General features: G+C 50.3%; 2 protein-coding genes across 2 annotated transcripts in view; one reads left to right on the top strand and one right to left on the bottom strand.

Annotated features, from left to right (window-relative positions):
• Positions 1 to 10,158, top strand: part of Nt5dc3 (5'-nucleotidase domain containing 3) — a 44,008-nt gene extending 33,850 nt beyond the window's left edge. The window contains exons 10-14 of the mRNA XM_041673658.1: positions 109 to 190; positions 1,241 to 1,327; positions 1,896 to 2,036; positions 5,806 to 5,870; positions 7,867 to 10,158. Coding sequence (XP_041529592.1) covers positions 109 to 190; positions 1,241 to 1,327; positions 1,896 to 2,036; positions 5,806 to 5,870; positions 7,867 to 8,119 — 628 coding nt within the window. The 3' untranslated portion in view covers positions 8,120 to 10,158. The remainder of the gene's footprint in view (positions 1 to 108; positions 191 to 1,240; positions 1,328 to 1,895; positions 2,037 to 5,805; positions 5,871 to 7,866) is intronic.
• A 984-nt stretch (positions 10,159 to 11,142) lies between these two features.
• Positions 11,143 to 15,638, bottom strand: part of Stab2 (stabilin 2) — a 156,203-nt gene continuing 151,707 nt past the window's right edge. The window contains exons 70-71 of the mRNA XM_041676250.1: positions 13,706 to 13,822; positions 11,143 to 11,583 (exon numbers count right to left, since the gene is read on the bottom strand). Coding sequence (XP_041532184.1) covers positions 11,527 to 11,583; positions 13,706 to 13,822 — 174 coding nt within the window. The 3' untranslated portion in view covers positions 11,143 to 11,526. The remainder of the gene's footprint in view (positions 11,584 to 13,705; positions 13,823 to 15,638) is intronic.

Below are 15,638 nucleotides of genomic sequence, written 5' to 3'. Positions count from 1 at the left end.
TGGGTCAGGGGCGCAGTGAGGTTTGGGGTCCAAGAGCTACTTCATGTTGTCCGTGAGTCCCCGGTTATCATTCTGTGTTCTAGTAACGCTTCCCTTTTCTGTTGTTAGACCTTTCCGGAAGGTGAATGAGAAAGGTGTCTTACTCTGGGATAAAATCCATAAACTCCAGAAAGGCCAGATCTACAAGCAGGTATCTGCGCCTTCCCCGGCTCCTTTCGGCTGCTTGGCTTTGTGTCTGCACGCAGAGGGCCGCCCATACCGAGCCTGTGCAAGCGCTTGGCACAGTCCATCCCTTGACTGGCTGCTTATAATTAAATGGTAAAACTTAGGCCAGAGTCAATGCAGTGGGTCCGTATGCTGGTATTCGCACTAACTCAAAGTTGACCGTTCTAAAAAATATTATTTAAAGCATTACCCTCTATAAAATGTAAAGTGTCGGTAGTAAACCTCCGAGAGCTCTCTCTGAGGGCCATTAATCTTGGTGTATTATTCATCCAACATTCCTTGTGCGGTTTTAAACCCTTTGACATCATCCTGTAAGGCTGTCAGGAGGTTGGGCCATGCTGATCATCATTTTTATGTTGTTGGAATTGTTTTCTTTACTCGACATTCTTGGTAGGTTTGTAATAGCCTGCTAAATTTACCATCGATGTACTCTCCAGGCCTTGAAAAACGAGTTTGAATTCAGGCAATTTTACTTCTAATAACTCAGAAGGTTTGGATGTGGCTGATAGAACGCCCTGGGAGACCCCTACAGGGCAGTGATGCCGCTAGTGCTCACTGGCAGAAGGAATCAACTGTAGTTGTCACAACAGAATTAAAAGTCGCTTGTGTGGAATGACGGTCCCAGCATGCTTGGGTAGCGTCAAGATCATTGCAAAGAGGCTTATGTAGCCTGAAATGTTGTTGTCGTTGTTTTTGAGACAGTCTCACTATACGTAGTCCTGGCTAACCTGGAATATGTCAGCCAGGCTGGCCTTGAACTCACAGAGATCCACCTGACTCTGCCTCCTGAATGTTGGGGTCATCATGCCTGACAGTGAAATTTTTTCAGAGTACATTTGGCATCAAAGAAAGGTCTAAACAGTTTTCCCTGAGTGTGCTTTTAGCTTTCTATGTTGGTATGTACAACAAATCTTAGGGGTTAAAAACATCTTTTACAAGTTTTAAAGCATAGGTATTGTAGACTGGGCCACGGTGTTTCCGACATACAGTGATCTATCTCCTTCTTCTGTTGCAGGGCAATTTGTATGAGTTTTTGAAGCTCACTGGATGGAGAGGATCCAAAGTGCTGTATTTTGGTGACCACATATACAGTGACCTGGCGGTGAGGAGTCTTCTTCCCTCAGTGGGGACTGTCATTTCTTCCGCCTAGTAGGGGTGGAGGTAGTGACGCAATCTTTGTTTTCCTTAGACACTAGGAGTGTGTGGGGGGTCACAGTTTTGAGTGGCTCACTTTGACAAATCACGAAAGATCGGAGTTGTGAAGAAGATAACCTTTATTTTTCTCTTCGAAATGATGGAAAGAAGAAATGTGCTCCCAGATTTAATATGCAAATTCCTTCCATATAAAGCACTACGATAAGCACGAAATGCCAGGAACCTTTCTGTCCCCCCAATCTCCAAAGTAGCTGTGAGTCACAGCCATGATTTCCAGAGCAGAAGCTTTCCCTGGGTGAAGTGGTCAAAGCCTGGGGCCAAATTGATCTTAAATGAAGTGTAATTCACCACATCCAACCTGGTTAATAACCAACCATTACAATTAAAGAGTGACCGAGTGGCTGCCTCCCTTGTCTGGGAGAGGTGACACACTGTTGCGTCCTGAGGGCTGGGAGAGGTGACACACTGTTGCGTCCTGAGGCACTGATGTGGCATCCTCTGACCTCTGTGATCAGGATCTGACCCTGAAGCATGGCTGGCGCACTGGAGCCATCATCCCCGAGCTGCGGTCTGAGCTCAAAATCATGAACACGGAGCAGTACATTCAGACCATGACCTGGCTACAGACCTTGACGGGGCTCCTGGAGCAGATGCAGGTTGGGGTGTTACTTTTGTTGTTGTTGTTTCTCTCTCTCCTTTCCCTTGTAAGCTTCAGGACTGTCTCTGATCAAAGCATGTCCTGTATTTTCTGTGTAATATGAAGCATAAGGGCTAAGCTGTCCTCGGCATACTGTAGCGTTGCTGGCGGTTATTTTCTCCTTTCCCCTTGATGGGACCTTTACCAAGCCATTTGGAGCCTTCGGCGGGTCTTAATGGTAGGTGCTACTTTTGTTCCTCTGTTGGTGAAAACAGTTATGCTCATCCACCTTCCCTGCCTTTAGATTACCCTGCCCTGGCCTCAGTTTCCCCATCTGTAAAATGAAGGGTCCTTGGGAATCAACATGCCAATCTAGCCACCAAAGAATCACAGAGTAAGTTGGGATCCTGGGTCAGCCTCCAGTGGCACTGTGATTAGCTGCTTTCCAGAGTTCATTGGCAAGTCATGCAGCCAGTTTGGGGCAGTTTAGACAGGATGCTTTTGTTACACTCATTTCCTAGCCCGAGCTGCAGCCCCTCGGCTGTACCTGTGACCTGTGACTGCCTTTGCTCCTCCCACCCCATCTCGACAGCCGTGTGAACGCGTGAGATGCTTAGGTTCAGTGGCACAGATGGCCACTCTTGGCTTGCACACCTGCAGCCTCTGGCCATGGCCTTCTGCCCACAGATTCTGCTGCCAAGCTTCGAGGAGAGGCAGGGTAGGCCTGTCCTCTCTCCCGGGGTACACATTCCAGTGCATGGGGCCCTGCACGTCCTCCAGGCCTGGGTTCCTTGGGACCTTGGCTCTTGGCTCTTCTGACCAGGGTTTTGTTTTGCTTTCTTTACCGTGTGTGCTGTGAGGTGGTTTTCTAAAAATATTGGATGTCGAGTCTGGCCTAATGCTGCTGAGTCTGTCTGTGTCACAAGGTAGTAGCTGCTCCTTATGTGCCCACCATCGTGCCAAGGGCTTGCGTGGGGCACAGCCTTCAGTCACGGCTGTCCTGTGTGTGCAGGGACATTTTAGAATAAGGAAGCTGGGTTTTGAGAGGTTAAGTGACGGCTCTGCCTGAGTCTGGACTGCCCAGCACTACCCTGAAGTGCTCGCTGCCTTAGTGGTTGTCAGGCGGCGCTAAGACTCTGTGATACTCTTACTGGGACGCTCTCTGTGCTTTTGTTTTAGTTGCCTATGATTATGTGGTCAAAAAATATGAAATGGAAAATTTAGGAAATAAACAATCCGTAAGTTTTAAATAACGTTCATAGTATATTGTTAAAGCTATTTCTTTATCATTAGTCATTAATCTCATTTTGTGCCTAATTTATAAATTGATTTTTGTTATAGGTATACACATATAGGAAAAACAGTGTGTGTGTGTGTGTGTGGTTTGTTAGTGCCCACAATTTTAGGTCATGGGGTCTGGGAACAACCCTCCCTCTGAGGATAAGGAGACAGCTCCTGCCTGATTTGTATTCCTTCTGTGACTGAGCATCTGATCAAATACACGTGTGACCTGCGTGTGCTGGCTGTAGTGACCGCATATACATGTGTGACCTGCGTGTGCTGGCTGTAGTGACCGCATATACATGTGTGACCTGCGTGTGCTGGCTGTAGTGACCACATATACATGTGTGACCTGCGTGTGCTGGCTGAATACAGTTGTCTCTGGAACGAGGTTTTCCCTCTGACCTACGGAAAATGCTTGCTAGCTGAGAGAATGGTAGTATTTACATATTCCTGTGACATACAGAATGCATCACACAAGACATAGACTAGGGAAGTAAGAAGAGGGAATTGGCGTGTCTATTTCTCCCCTGACCTTATAGGAGAGGAGACGGAGTCTCGGAGCTGAGGCCACTTGTCCCTTACAGAGTAGCTGCAGTGTGGAGCCAGGCAGACGTGGAGTGCGATGTAAGGTTCAGGTCTCACGTTCATTTCTTCCTCTCCAAACTCTGGGGTAAGCCTGAGAGCACAGCCTGCCTATACCCATGATTCCTTGAGCTTAGCAGGAAATCCCGGTGCTGGCCTTATGCTGGCCTCTGTCCAGCTCTTTGGTCTTTACCTGCCTGCTGCATCCCTTCAAGTTCTGATGCACTAAAGAGTTCTGTTGGTGTGGGTAACGTCTTTCCTCACCGCCCTACCTGGACCACCATTTTTCCATTGAGCTGATGACTTATGCTTCCAGAACTTCCTGTGATGGTTAATTTCGAAATAAGTAGACCATTATTAAGACAATGTGTCCTGTGAGATTGGGTTTAATTTGGGGACAAGTAGCAGAGTGTTGTATGGCGTTAAGTCTGATGAATTGAGCAGAAGAATATAACTTTTGGTTTTGGAAAAATGACTATAAAGAGTAATTTCCTTGGTCATGAAAGACATTTAAAGTGGTCATGACTACGGTGACAGCTGGGGTCTGTAGACCTCTGCAGGGACCATGGACGGCGGGGGCAAGCGTGATTAGGTGCTGATGACATGGGCGCAGGAGAGGGGACTGCTCATGCCTAAGTGATGGAGAAAGACCTGGGAGGGTAGCATGCGCGTGATGGAGACATACATACAGGCGAAACACTCGCACACTAAAATAGAACACTAAAATAAATGGGAGCACTAATTAAAAATGTGTCTGTAGTACCCCATCAAAGCTCAGAGGTGCTGGCTCAGTACCTGGTGCCTTAGGAGCGCTCAGGTAGGATTTGCCAGTGACTGCTGCTTCCTGGCTCTGGACAGATATCAGGCAGGAAATCTAAGGCTCAGTTGGAACAGGTTTTGACTGGCTGATGGTCGAGCTGGGCAGTTGTGATAAACAGGAGGTAGCAGCACACGTGAGTGCCCTGACACTGGCTTCACTGTTGCTATTTAGTGGTGAGAACCTTGGTATGAGGTGCCACCTCCTGGCTCGCGGGGAGTCGTCTGTCACTTTTCCTTTTGCCATTTGCTCATATTCTGATCACCAGAGAGTCCGTCACGTCTCCTTTTCATCAAAGCTAATGTGACATTAGGGATATAAAAGTGAAGAGCATCTGAGTCCCGTTGTCTTGTGTAAGTGAAACACTTCAGTGCTAATTTCCAGATGCCGTGGGCTTAGGATCTATGGATGTATCGCCACTTTTCTTACGGTGTGCATTCACCATATGTGAGGTAGTCAGTAAAGACATCGGCTTAGATGAATAAGAATACTCCATCCACATGATTGACTGAGTGCGTTCCCACAACACACACCATGCCCCTCCTCAGCCATTGTTTTCATACTCAGGGAGGAGGGACAGAAGATACCATGTAATGTGTATTTACCATGTAATATATGGGTATTACGGGCATGGCTCACATATCATATGTGGATATATATGTATTGTGTTATATATAACCTTTAGTAATGGTTTTATGTCTTCCTAATTTTATATCTTAATTTGCTAGAATATGTTCTTCTTAGATTTAGTGTTGTGTATGTGTGTCTGTGTGCGTGCACACACGCCACTTCATTTGTGTGAGGTTAGAGGACATCTTGTAGGAGTTGGTTCTCTTTCCACTAGGGATGGAACCAGATCACCAGACTTGGGAACAGGTGTCTTGATCTGTTGAGCCATCTCAGTCCTAAGCCAGGCTTCTAATAGTAGAGAACCGAAGCTTCTGTGTGCGTCACTTGGGAGAGCACATTACTTCACACAAGTGCCTCCCTATTAGACTTAAGGACTGAGATTCTTTCATGAAAAGTTACCCATTAAGAAATGCTTACTGCTAATGGGTTTGTCTGAAACCAAAGCCCTGGAAACAGTTGGCTTCTGTCCCTGCAGGTCTACAGAGACGCTGACTCCCAGCTGGTTCTGCAGGAGTGGAAGAAGGAGAGGAAGGAGATGAGGTAAGGGCGTCGTATCCACCCGCTGTGAATGTCACCCTACCCTTGCTATATGCTCTGTGCATCTGAGGTGACGTTCGGAGGTATCCCGTCCTAGCTCCCAGGTGTGACGGTGACTGTTAAGTCTCCAGGACCAGTTCTGTAGGATGGTGACGTGAGGTGTTTCTTCAGAGCCAGCTGTGAGCTCCATCTGTCCTCTGCCCTTGCCACTGGAAACCCCTGGGGGCCATGGCTTTTTTTCTCCCTGTGACTAGCGCCAGGTTGTTGGTAGCTAGTGACACATGGCTGCTGGCACTGTGTTAGGGGTGGGCTCTGGACACGGGAATCCTCAGCCTGCTGTTTCAGGAGTATTCCCAGAAAGCCTTCCTGTTGTCAGAGATGTCATGAGTGTGCCCCGAGAGAACGGTTGTCCGTAGGAGCCTTTGGTGACACCTGTGCTCCCCTGTGATGGGTGCTTTCACTCTCTCTACCAATTGTATGTGGGTGTCCTAAGCCGAGATGTGGAAAGGGATTGTTTCAGGGCTTCTGGTCCCTGAGCAATGGCAGGGACATGACAAGGGATGGTGAAGGCTCTGCAGATGCCAAGCCTGCACCGAGTCCCATCCTGCCTCTTCCTCAGCCCGTTGGCTGGCTTGGGCTTATTCTGACCTGATTCTTTTGCTATAAAAATGTGGAGCAGAGGAAAGTAGGAAAGGGGGACAATGGGATTGACTGCAGGACCCGTCTCTGAAGGCCTGTAGTCCACAGCACATGGGTTACACACTTTCAGGACCCTACAGTGGCTCATTAAGGAAGCGCTTCACCTGGCAGGGATCGCCCGTAGGCTCCACACCTGTGCTATCTACACATCTTTTTGTTTTTGTTTCCTTCTCTCTTTTATTATTATTTAGATTTTTTTCACGTGCAGGAGTGTTTTGCTTACATATATGTCTGTGCACCTTGTCCATGCCTTGTGCCAATGGAGGTCAGAAGAGGACGTCACGTCCCCTAGAACTGGAGTTACAGACAGCTGTGGGCTGCCTTGTGGGTGTTGGAAATCCTCTGTAAGAACAAAAAGTACTCTTAGTCACTGAGCCATCTCTCCGGCTCCTCCCCTCTCATCTCCATGAGATGTCGCAGGAAAAGTTTAAATGCCATCTGTGTAGTTCATCTGCAGAGACCTGGTTGGGGTTTTAACAGCTGTGGCCATTTGGTCATTGCATCTGTCAGTCTCCGATGACAACTGGAGTTGTTAACTACTAACTACTGAGTGGTTTTTATGCACAGTTGTGCAAGAAAGACTTCTGCTGTATCTGTAACCTGCGTTACGCCATTCAAATGGCACTGATCCATTTTGCTGGAATGTTGACTGAGATGGGAACACACAGGGGTCTGGCTGCAGAGGCCTCCCGCTGTGGCCTGAGTGCCCGTGGGTGCTGTGGGCTAGGCTGGGAGGGAGCGTGCAGGGCACTTCAGGGTCTGCCAAGGAGGGTGGTAATCAACATTATAATCCATAAATCTTCCATGAGAAGACTGAGGGTTTACAGCATTTTATTTCCTTGCTTAGTTCTTGACCTAGGAACACGCAGAATTATACCTCCAGAACAGCTCCGCCGGCTCTGATCTGCACAGAGTGTGTGTCTGGAGGCGCATGCATTCACATTGCAGCCTCAGAGTAGTATTTTAACTGGTGTAAGTGAGGAATGTGACCAGCTAGCTGAGAGAAGGCCTGACAGATGGTGTTTTGTGGTTTCTTTGTTTTGTAGGACAGGGTCTCCCTGTGTAGCCTAGGCTGTCTTCCCGATCTGACTTCAGCCCTGGGTCAGATATGCAGGCATTGGCCCCATACCTGGCTCACACAGTTTCTCTGGGAATTAGGTCATTAGGTCTGCTCTTTGCTAACTGGCTACTTTTTATTTCCAGTAGCTTTTTGTTTTAAGTATATTTTTACGCAAGTAGTTAAGAAAAACCACTTTAAAATCTTTCTCTGTTGCTTTGTTTTTATTTTTTGACACTTCAGAGAAATGACCAAAAATTTCTTCAACGCCCAGTTCGGGAGCTTGTTCCGCACAGACCAGAACCCGACCTACTTCCTGAGGCGTCTGTCGAGGTTCGCTGACATCTACATGGCGTCCTTGAGCTGTCTCCTGAACTATGATGTCCACCACACATTCTACCCCAGGAGGACTCCGCTGCAGCATGAGCTCCCCGCATGGTCGGACAGCCCCTCTGCCTTCAAAGCCCCCCTTCTGCAGGAGGCTCAGGCCAAGTAATCCTGTGTCTGCCGGCGGAAAAAGCCAGGAGCAGCCACAGCCTCAGCGGCCTCACAAAGGGCCCAGTGGGCCTGAGAGCTGCTTTTCCAAAGAGTCAGACAACACCTTTTGTATTTTTCTACCTTACCACGAATACTGTCCTGTCCAGGTAGAGACAGGAGCTGGCTGCCTGGTTCTGCCCTCTTCCGCACAGCATTGAAACACGGATGTAGCCTTGTTTACTGTGGAACCACCGCCAAGCGTTTTGAGACAAGGGAGCCCTCTTGATGCTGTCTGTGTGCAGCAGGTCAAGAGAGGGCATGCCGTGGTTCTGAGACATTTCTTGGTTGTTTACGAGCAGAGCCCTGGGGACTGCGAGGACATGGTGACACCTGCCGCCAGGTCCCCGGTCTTCTGACCCTGGGCTTTTGCAGACTTTTACACATACTGCTCCAGGAGACTAGAGCCTCCCACAATGACTTTGTTGAGGAAGAACAAGAAGCATTTGTCCTCAGTGTGAATCTGCTTTGTCCGCCCCGAGCTGGCAAAGGGGTGATGGCCAGATTTCCTCCTCCCCAGGGGTGGGTGAGGGGATGGCAGCTCTAGTTAAAACTGCCTTTCAGCTGGCGGGTCGGACTTCGCAGAAGACGACAAGAAGCAAAGCCGTGGGGCTCAGTATGTGGCCAGTGCAAGCCTGTGTGCTAGGGCACTTGGGACAGGCAGCTCGCTGGTGGAATTTCAAGTTCATGCTGAGAGCCAAGCTCACAAGGGGCATCTCTTCCTCCCTCCGTGCTCTGGGGGAAGGAATCCTTTATTACATCTGCTTTCCAGTGTCTTTGAACATATTTGATGCTTTGAGAGCCACAGGAATGGCTGCTGTTGGGGGAGATGACACACAGTCCTGTGCTTGTGGCTTGATTAGCCTCGTCTCCTGTCACCCGGCTCATTGAAAGCTTCTGTGCTGATGTTCCTGCGGCCGCCATAGCTGCTCTTCCCTCTCCTCCTCACCCCCTCCATCCTCACTCCCTCCAGTTAGGGTTTTGCAATGGAGCCCAGGCTGGCCTTGGACTCAATCCTCCTGCCTCAGTCTCCTGAGTGTTGGATTACAGGCGTGCAACTGTGGTGTGACACATGTTAAATCTCAAGAAGGGCACGAATGAAGGAGGCTCGTGGCGAGTGCTCGCTATTCATCACCTTTACTACAGTAAACAGATCGTAACTGTCTGCTGATAGACTGCTCCCTGGCCTTTCGTAGGCCCTGCCCCAATACAGAAGCTGAATGGGCTGTCCAGCATCCACTGGGATGCAATGTATTACCATGGGGATCTTAGCTGTTTGTTGTGTTGAACACCATGGCAGAGGTGACCCTCCAGGCCCCCTCCTCCTGTGTTGTGTTCTAAACACTGGGGTTGAGCATTCTGATCTTTTTAAAGCTAGTATAGGCATTTTTCTGTTTACGTGTTCCCCGGCGTTAGCCGCCGGGGGGGTTTTGGCAGCTGGCATCTAATGCCAGCAGGTGACACCCAGCACTGTCAGGATCTCAAAAGGATGCGCGCTGCTCGGGATGCCCCAGGGGCGTCCTTTTGAGATCCTGACAGTGCTGAGCAGTGCTGGCCTTAGATGCCAGCTGCCCAAACCCCCAGCGGCTAACACAGGGGAACAAGAGAAGAGAAGAACGCCCACCCTACCCACTGGCCTGCGCCTTCCCTTCTCAGATGCTACTCCAGGCAGACCCCCACGCAACAGCTTCCTGCATGAAGCATGTCTCCTTTCTCCTCCCACAGCGCTCCTGTGTCTCCTGTTACGAGCTTGGGCTCCAATGTAGTTCTTGTGTAGAGGAATGATAGATTGTGCCCGTGTGCTATCAGGCACGATAAACGCGACATAGGTTTACTATTTATTTGGAATGTGAGTTTGCTATTTATTCTACATGTTGATTGTATATGTTGTGATAATGAACTCACAGCCAAATAAAAGCTTGAGTTGTGTCTCCTGGTTTGTTGGTACACCGCCAGCTGTGCACTTAAGTCAGCTGCAAAACATGGTTTGCCCCAGGAGTTGAGGTTATTCTACTAAAGGAAGCCAAAGATCAAAAAGTCATGCTAGGGTTGGGACTACAGCTCCCTGGTAGAATGCTTACCCAGCATGCTTGAGGCCCTGAGTGTGATGCCCAGTACCCCAAAAGAAGCAATCTAGCGGACCCACAAAAGGGTATTGATAAAGGGTGAAATGTAGATTTATTTCTGGGGTTTGAAACTGGAGATTTCAGACAGAAACTTGTGTGAGCTCTGTCTCGGGCACGCAGCAGGGGTGGGGGATGCAGATGTGGGGGTGGTTGGGGTGCAACATATCGGAGAACAAGAAATGGCGGTTCACCAGCTTGCTTGTGTTTGTTTACCTGGGAAGCTGAGACGTGCTGAGGAATATTAAGAAAATTTGTGCCAGCTGGTGGTGGCACACGCCTTTAATCCCAGCACTCAGGAGGCAGAGGCAGGCGGATCTCTGAGTTGAAGGCCAGCCTGGTCTACAAAAGCTAGTTCCAGGACAGCCAGGGCTATACAGAGAAACCCTATGTAAAAACAAAAAACTTGGATGAGTTTATAAATATTTCAAATGCCTTAATTTCACGTCTTACATGTGTATGTGTATAGATTTAGCATCTGTACTGGCATTTAACCCTCAGGGTGCCGAGTGGACCCGCATCTGTGCCCGTGTCCCCCAGTGTGATGATGGATGTCACGGAGCCACTAGTTAATCTGCCCTACACTTGTTTTGGGGCGATTCCTGGAAATGTGGCATGGCTCCTTCATGACGTGTTGTCCCAGAGGTAGTGATAAATTATCCTCTGCAGAGGACTGGGGCAGCTCCAGTTTCCTGGAGTTGAGAGAGTTTATAAGATCTTAAGGTAAATGCAAGGAAACAAAACTAAAGAATCCATGAGACAGATGTTGGCTAATTGAAAGGGCTCTAATTAGTCTTAATAAGTAGTTTGCATTCATAGCTTGACCCCTCCTAGGCACTCAGTGACTTTTTAGTTTGTTCTATAATATTTATTGAGCACATCCTTGTGGCAGGTACTTCTGGGTACTGGGATACAAAGTTCACAAGGTGAAGCCCTGCCATAGGCACTTACAGTAACAGGAAAATACCACAGGATCACAGTTACCCGAAAGATAAGGCAGAACAGAGCAAGGCCATCTGAAATGCCCAAGAACAACAGCCTCAGAAGAGGTAGAGGTCCCTCTGGATGGGCCTGGGAACGTGGCACCTTGCCCATGGAAACAGCCCTCTATTAACCAGAGAGGTGAGGTATGGTTTCTGACTCTATCATAGTGTAAAACAGGAGACAGCTGGTGTTGAGAACCCCACAGTGGAGCCGTGCTGGCTCAGGGGTTCACGTGGCACTGGCTGCTGGATGACTGCTCACATCAGGGCCTCAGTGCCCCCAGGGGGTCGCTGCTCTCCACTTCCTGTTCTTCAGGGTCCTGGAAGACAGGGTGTCACTGTTGAGGGCTGTGACACCGGGGTGGGGCTGTTGCTCCTGCAGCTGTCCCCTGGGAAACACTGCTCGGCCCTGGGGCCGAAAGCATGCCGTGTGTTAGGTGTACGCATTACATGAGGCTTTTGGTACACTGATGCCTCAATGCGGGGTATAGATGGGGGTGCTGGTCAGAGCGGCTTATGCTGGGACCGCACATGCTCTGCTGCTTGAGCTGCCTGTGAGGTCCTCCGCAATGTTGGTTCCTCCTCTCTAACAGCACCGTAGGGGTATCTGCTTCACTAGCAAGGGGCGAGGGTTAGCCAGTAGTGATTAAAATGATAAAAGTTTCACACACAGGTGACGGCATGAACGCCCCGCCCCCTGCCAGGGAGCCCTGCTAAGCCGCCTACTGTCATCAGCTCTGAGCGCCACAGAGGTTTTGACAAGCAGCACACCATGTTAGCAAAGGTTTCTCAAGGGTGTTTGGGATGTAGAGAGATGGGACAGGTGCCCCCTCTTCAATATTAAAGTCAGAGAATGTAGCCTGTTGGTGTCCTGGGCTCAGGGGTCCTTTACTGGAACTTTCTGGCCACTCGTTCTGACTGAATCTAGCTGAATCCTGCTTCTAGAATGCGGTCCCTTTGCTCCAGGTGACTCTATCATGCAGAAAGCTGACAGACAGTGCCCTAGGAGAAGGCAACAGACGGGGAGGTATGGCGTGCGCGCGTGCACGGAGCAGCTTAACACCCCACCTGCCACAAGCTTTTGAAATGACGGTGCCAACAGGAACAAACCCGTACTAGTCAATAAACATGATCCATACTCCAACAGAGCCCACTGCTGAAATCTGAACACAGTCTTTACGTGGTTAAAAAATAAAACAAGATTTGCCATGTGGTTATTTTTCAACCCATTGCAAAGATAATCCAACCTGCTACCGCACACATCACCAGCCACAGAATACTGACTCACGGTTTACACCTATCACAGTAAATAATCTTAAAGTGGTTTCGCAAGAAAACCTTGTAGTGTTCAGCGATGACCTATAAAAACTCAACTACACAGCTGGGTGTGGTGGCACAGCCTCTGATCCCAGCCCTTGGGAGCAGAAGGAGGTGAACCTACATAGTGAGTTCCAGGCTAGCCAAGGCTGCACAGCGAGACCCTGTCTCAATAAGAAAATAGATAAATACTATATATGTTTGATTTAATGGGCTTCCAGAGTTATTTTTTTAAAGATAAACTATACTGTGATTTGTGGGAGGAATGTATGTTCTAAGCACTGAACTGACAGCGGCCATCTGGCTTTGATTAATACTATACAGGGCTGTTAACCCAGAGAAGCCCAGATTCAACTGTTGCCTTGACCCAAAGAACACGGTCAGCTTGTGTGGCATTGCCGATCAGGCAAGGATGCTCAGCACACTGCTTAAATTCTTAAAATGTCTTCCCCTCGCTTCCTAGCCCAGAACTGATGTGAACGGGGAGCCCTGGGTGGAGTCAGAGTAGCCCCATCCATGCTCAAGCCTCACTAACTTAGTCCCCTCCTGGAAGACTAGACCAGAACACCACCGTTGTTAGAGGCCTCCCTAAGCAAGAATCTGCTCTGCCCAAGGCAGAACTGAGCATAGCTAAGGGAAGCCTCTCCTACAGGCCTGCTTCCCTTCCACAGTGGCATCCCACCAGACCTGAGGCAGGCTAGGCAGTCACCAGTTTGAGGCTTCTGCCAGCTACAAAAAAGCAGGGCCCTCTGAACAGAAAACTGGCCCCAGGCTTGCTGTCTGAGATGCGTCCTAGACGGGTGGCTCTTCCTGAGGTGCAGCATCCTGCACCCCAGAATTCTGTACCCCATCATCCTGCACCCCAGCATTCTGCACTCCAGAATTCTGTACCCCAGCATCCTGCACCCCAGCACTCTACACCCCAACACCCTACACCCCAGTATCCTGCACCCCGGCATTCTGCACCCTGGCATCCTGCATCCTGCACCCCAGCATCCTGCACCCCGGTATCCTGCACCCCAGAATTCTGCACTCCAGAATCCTGCGCCCAGCACTCTACACCCCAGCATCCTGCACCCCCGCTGAACCCTTCCTTAGCTTCCCTGGAGGAAAGCTCAGACTCACTGGGAAGGGGTCACAGGAGGACTCAGGGGGTGCTGCTGATGAGCTCTCATACACAGGGTTTACGACATTCTCGGGCTGCTGTTTGCCAAAGGCCAAGACATCGATGTCCTCTTCTGACTGTTAAGAAAGGAATCACAAGGTTGAGAGGCAGGACTGTTCCCAAGGCACTGTCCACCTCAGGAGCCTTTTCAGGGCACTGTTGAGATGACTGACACGTGATAGAAGGCACTGGGCCCATGTGACAGCTTACCTGTCTGCCCAGGTGTGTCTCCCAGATCGACCCATAAGACATTTCCACCCCCCAGAGATGTCCCCATGGCTCCTGCTGCTAATTCTGCCATACGCACAGATGAGCCCGTTACCCTGGAGTCGTCGTGTGGCCATCCCTGAACTTAGATCATATATGTGCTACACAAGATGGTTTGAATGTTCTCACCTGAACATGCACTTTGAGCTCTTAGGAGGGCAGGGGACTTGGTTCTGCCGTGGTGTTTGTAGGCAGGGCCTGTGGGGTGGCGGTTCTGGGTACAGGGAACAGCAGGGCAAAGCGTAACCCAGTGGGACGGTGGCTCTAACGGGCTCAGGCCAGGACCTGGCTGTCACCCTAGGATCCTCAGACTGTGTTGAGAACTTGGGGGAGTCCTCTGTAGCAGGAAAGGCCTTACCAGGAGGGCCACGTGACCTCCCATTACCGGGCTTTCAGGTCTGTGAGCTGAACAGCCCTGCCGACTGGAAGTGGTCTAGCTCGTGGTGTTTTAGTTATAGTATAGTATAGAAGCCTCTGAGCTTCTAGATAGGCCAGCTGTCTTCTGGGAGGCGTGGGCTATTACCTGAGGGTACTGCACAGCTGTTCCTGAGTGTGGAAGAGACGGGGGAAGGGTACAGAGCGCAAGAGGGAGGCTGCTCCACGGCTGCACGTCTGCCCAGTCCAGTTCTCAGGGTACTGTGGTTTGGTAAGTGTCTCGCAAAGGCTCTTGGTTCAAGACTGGACCCTATCCCTGGGCATTCTTGGGAGTCAGGAGGTGGGGCCTAGTGGGATGAAGTCTGGTAATTGAGGGGTGTGCCCATGAAGGGGACTTGGGAAGCCTGGCCCTCTTTGTCCTCTCTCTTTGCCTCCCATCCACCGAGAGGTGAGTACTCTCCCATGAGGTGCTGTCTCCCCACAGACCCAAAAGCCAAGTCACGATGGACTGGGACCACAAGCTAAACTTTTCTTCCACATAACCTGAGTAACAGAAGACTGGCTGACACATAGGACCGCCCCCTGGTCATCTCGGGAGCTTGCTGACGAGCTGGACTCAGCTCTGCAGATAGGGTGCAGTGGGATACACTGGCTTGAGAGTGAAGCTGTGCTCAGAGGTGCTAGACCCCGATCCCCAGCTCTCAGGGCCAGTCCCGATGCCCACGCCTACCATGGTGGGCACTCATCTGAGACTCCTCCCAGGAAGCAGGAGCATGGGGCGGGGTAGTTACTCTAGTTGCTTAGAATCAAATACCAGCTCCCGGGTGAGGACACGTTTGAGGTAGCCCCGCCCCCGGAGCTGGCCCTTGGAATGGGCCTGATGGGCGGATGGCAGGTGTGACCTGCCACCCGTGGGAGGTGAAGCCTGGTGTAAGTCACCACGACGGGCTTGGCGCCAAGTGAGGTTGTCCCTGATGTCCTGCCACTTCTGCACGCGCCTCCCGCGCCTCCCTGCATTCCAGCTTCCTGTGAGCCGAGGTGGCGTGAGGCCCTTGTCTGAAGCCAAGCTGTGCCAGCCCTGACCTTGGACTTCCCAGGCTCCAGAGCCACAGGCCAATAAATGTGTGCTCTATGATGTGTGCTCTTTGTAAACCTCACACTCTTAGACATCCTGGCGTCATCGTTTTGTGTTTGTGAGTGTGCAGGTGTACAAGGGCCAACGTGTGCCCATGTGTGTGGAGGCCAAAGGAC

The sequence above is a fragment of the Microtus oregoni genome, unplaced genomic scaffold (genome assembly GCF_018167655.1).
Source record: "Microtus oregoni isolate MIOR12 unplaced genomic scaffold, Mior012 000001F_ref0000356, whole genome shotgun sequence".
Classification (NCBI taxonomy): domain Eukaryota; kingdom Metazoa; phylum Chordata; class Mammalia; order Rodentia; family Cricetidae; genus Microtus; species Microtus oregoni.
Note: the sequence above shows the minus strand (reverse complement) of the source record. Positions and strands in the feature narration are given on the sequence as shown.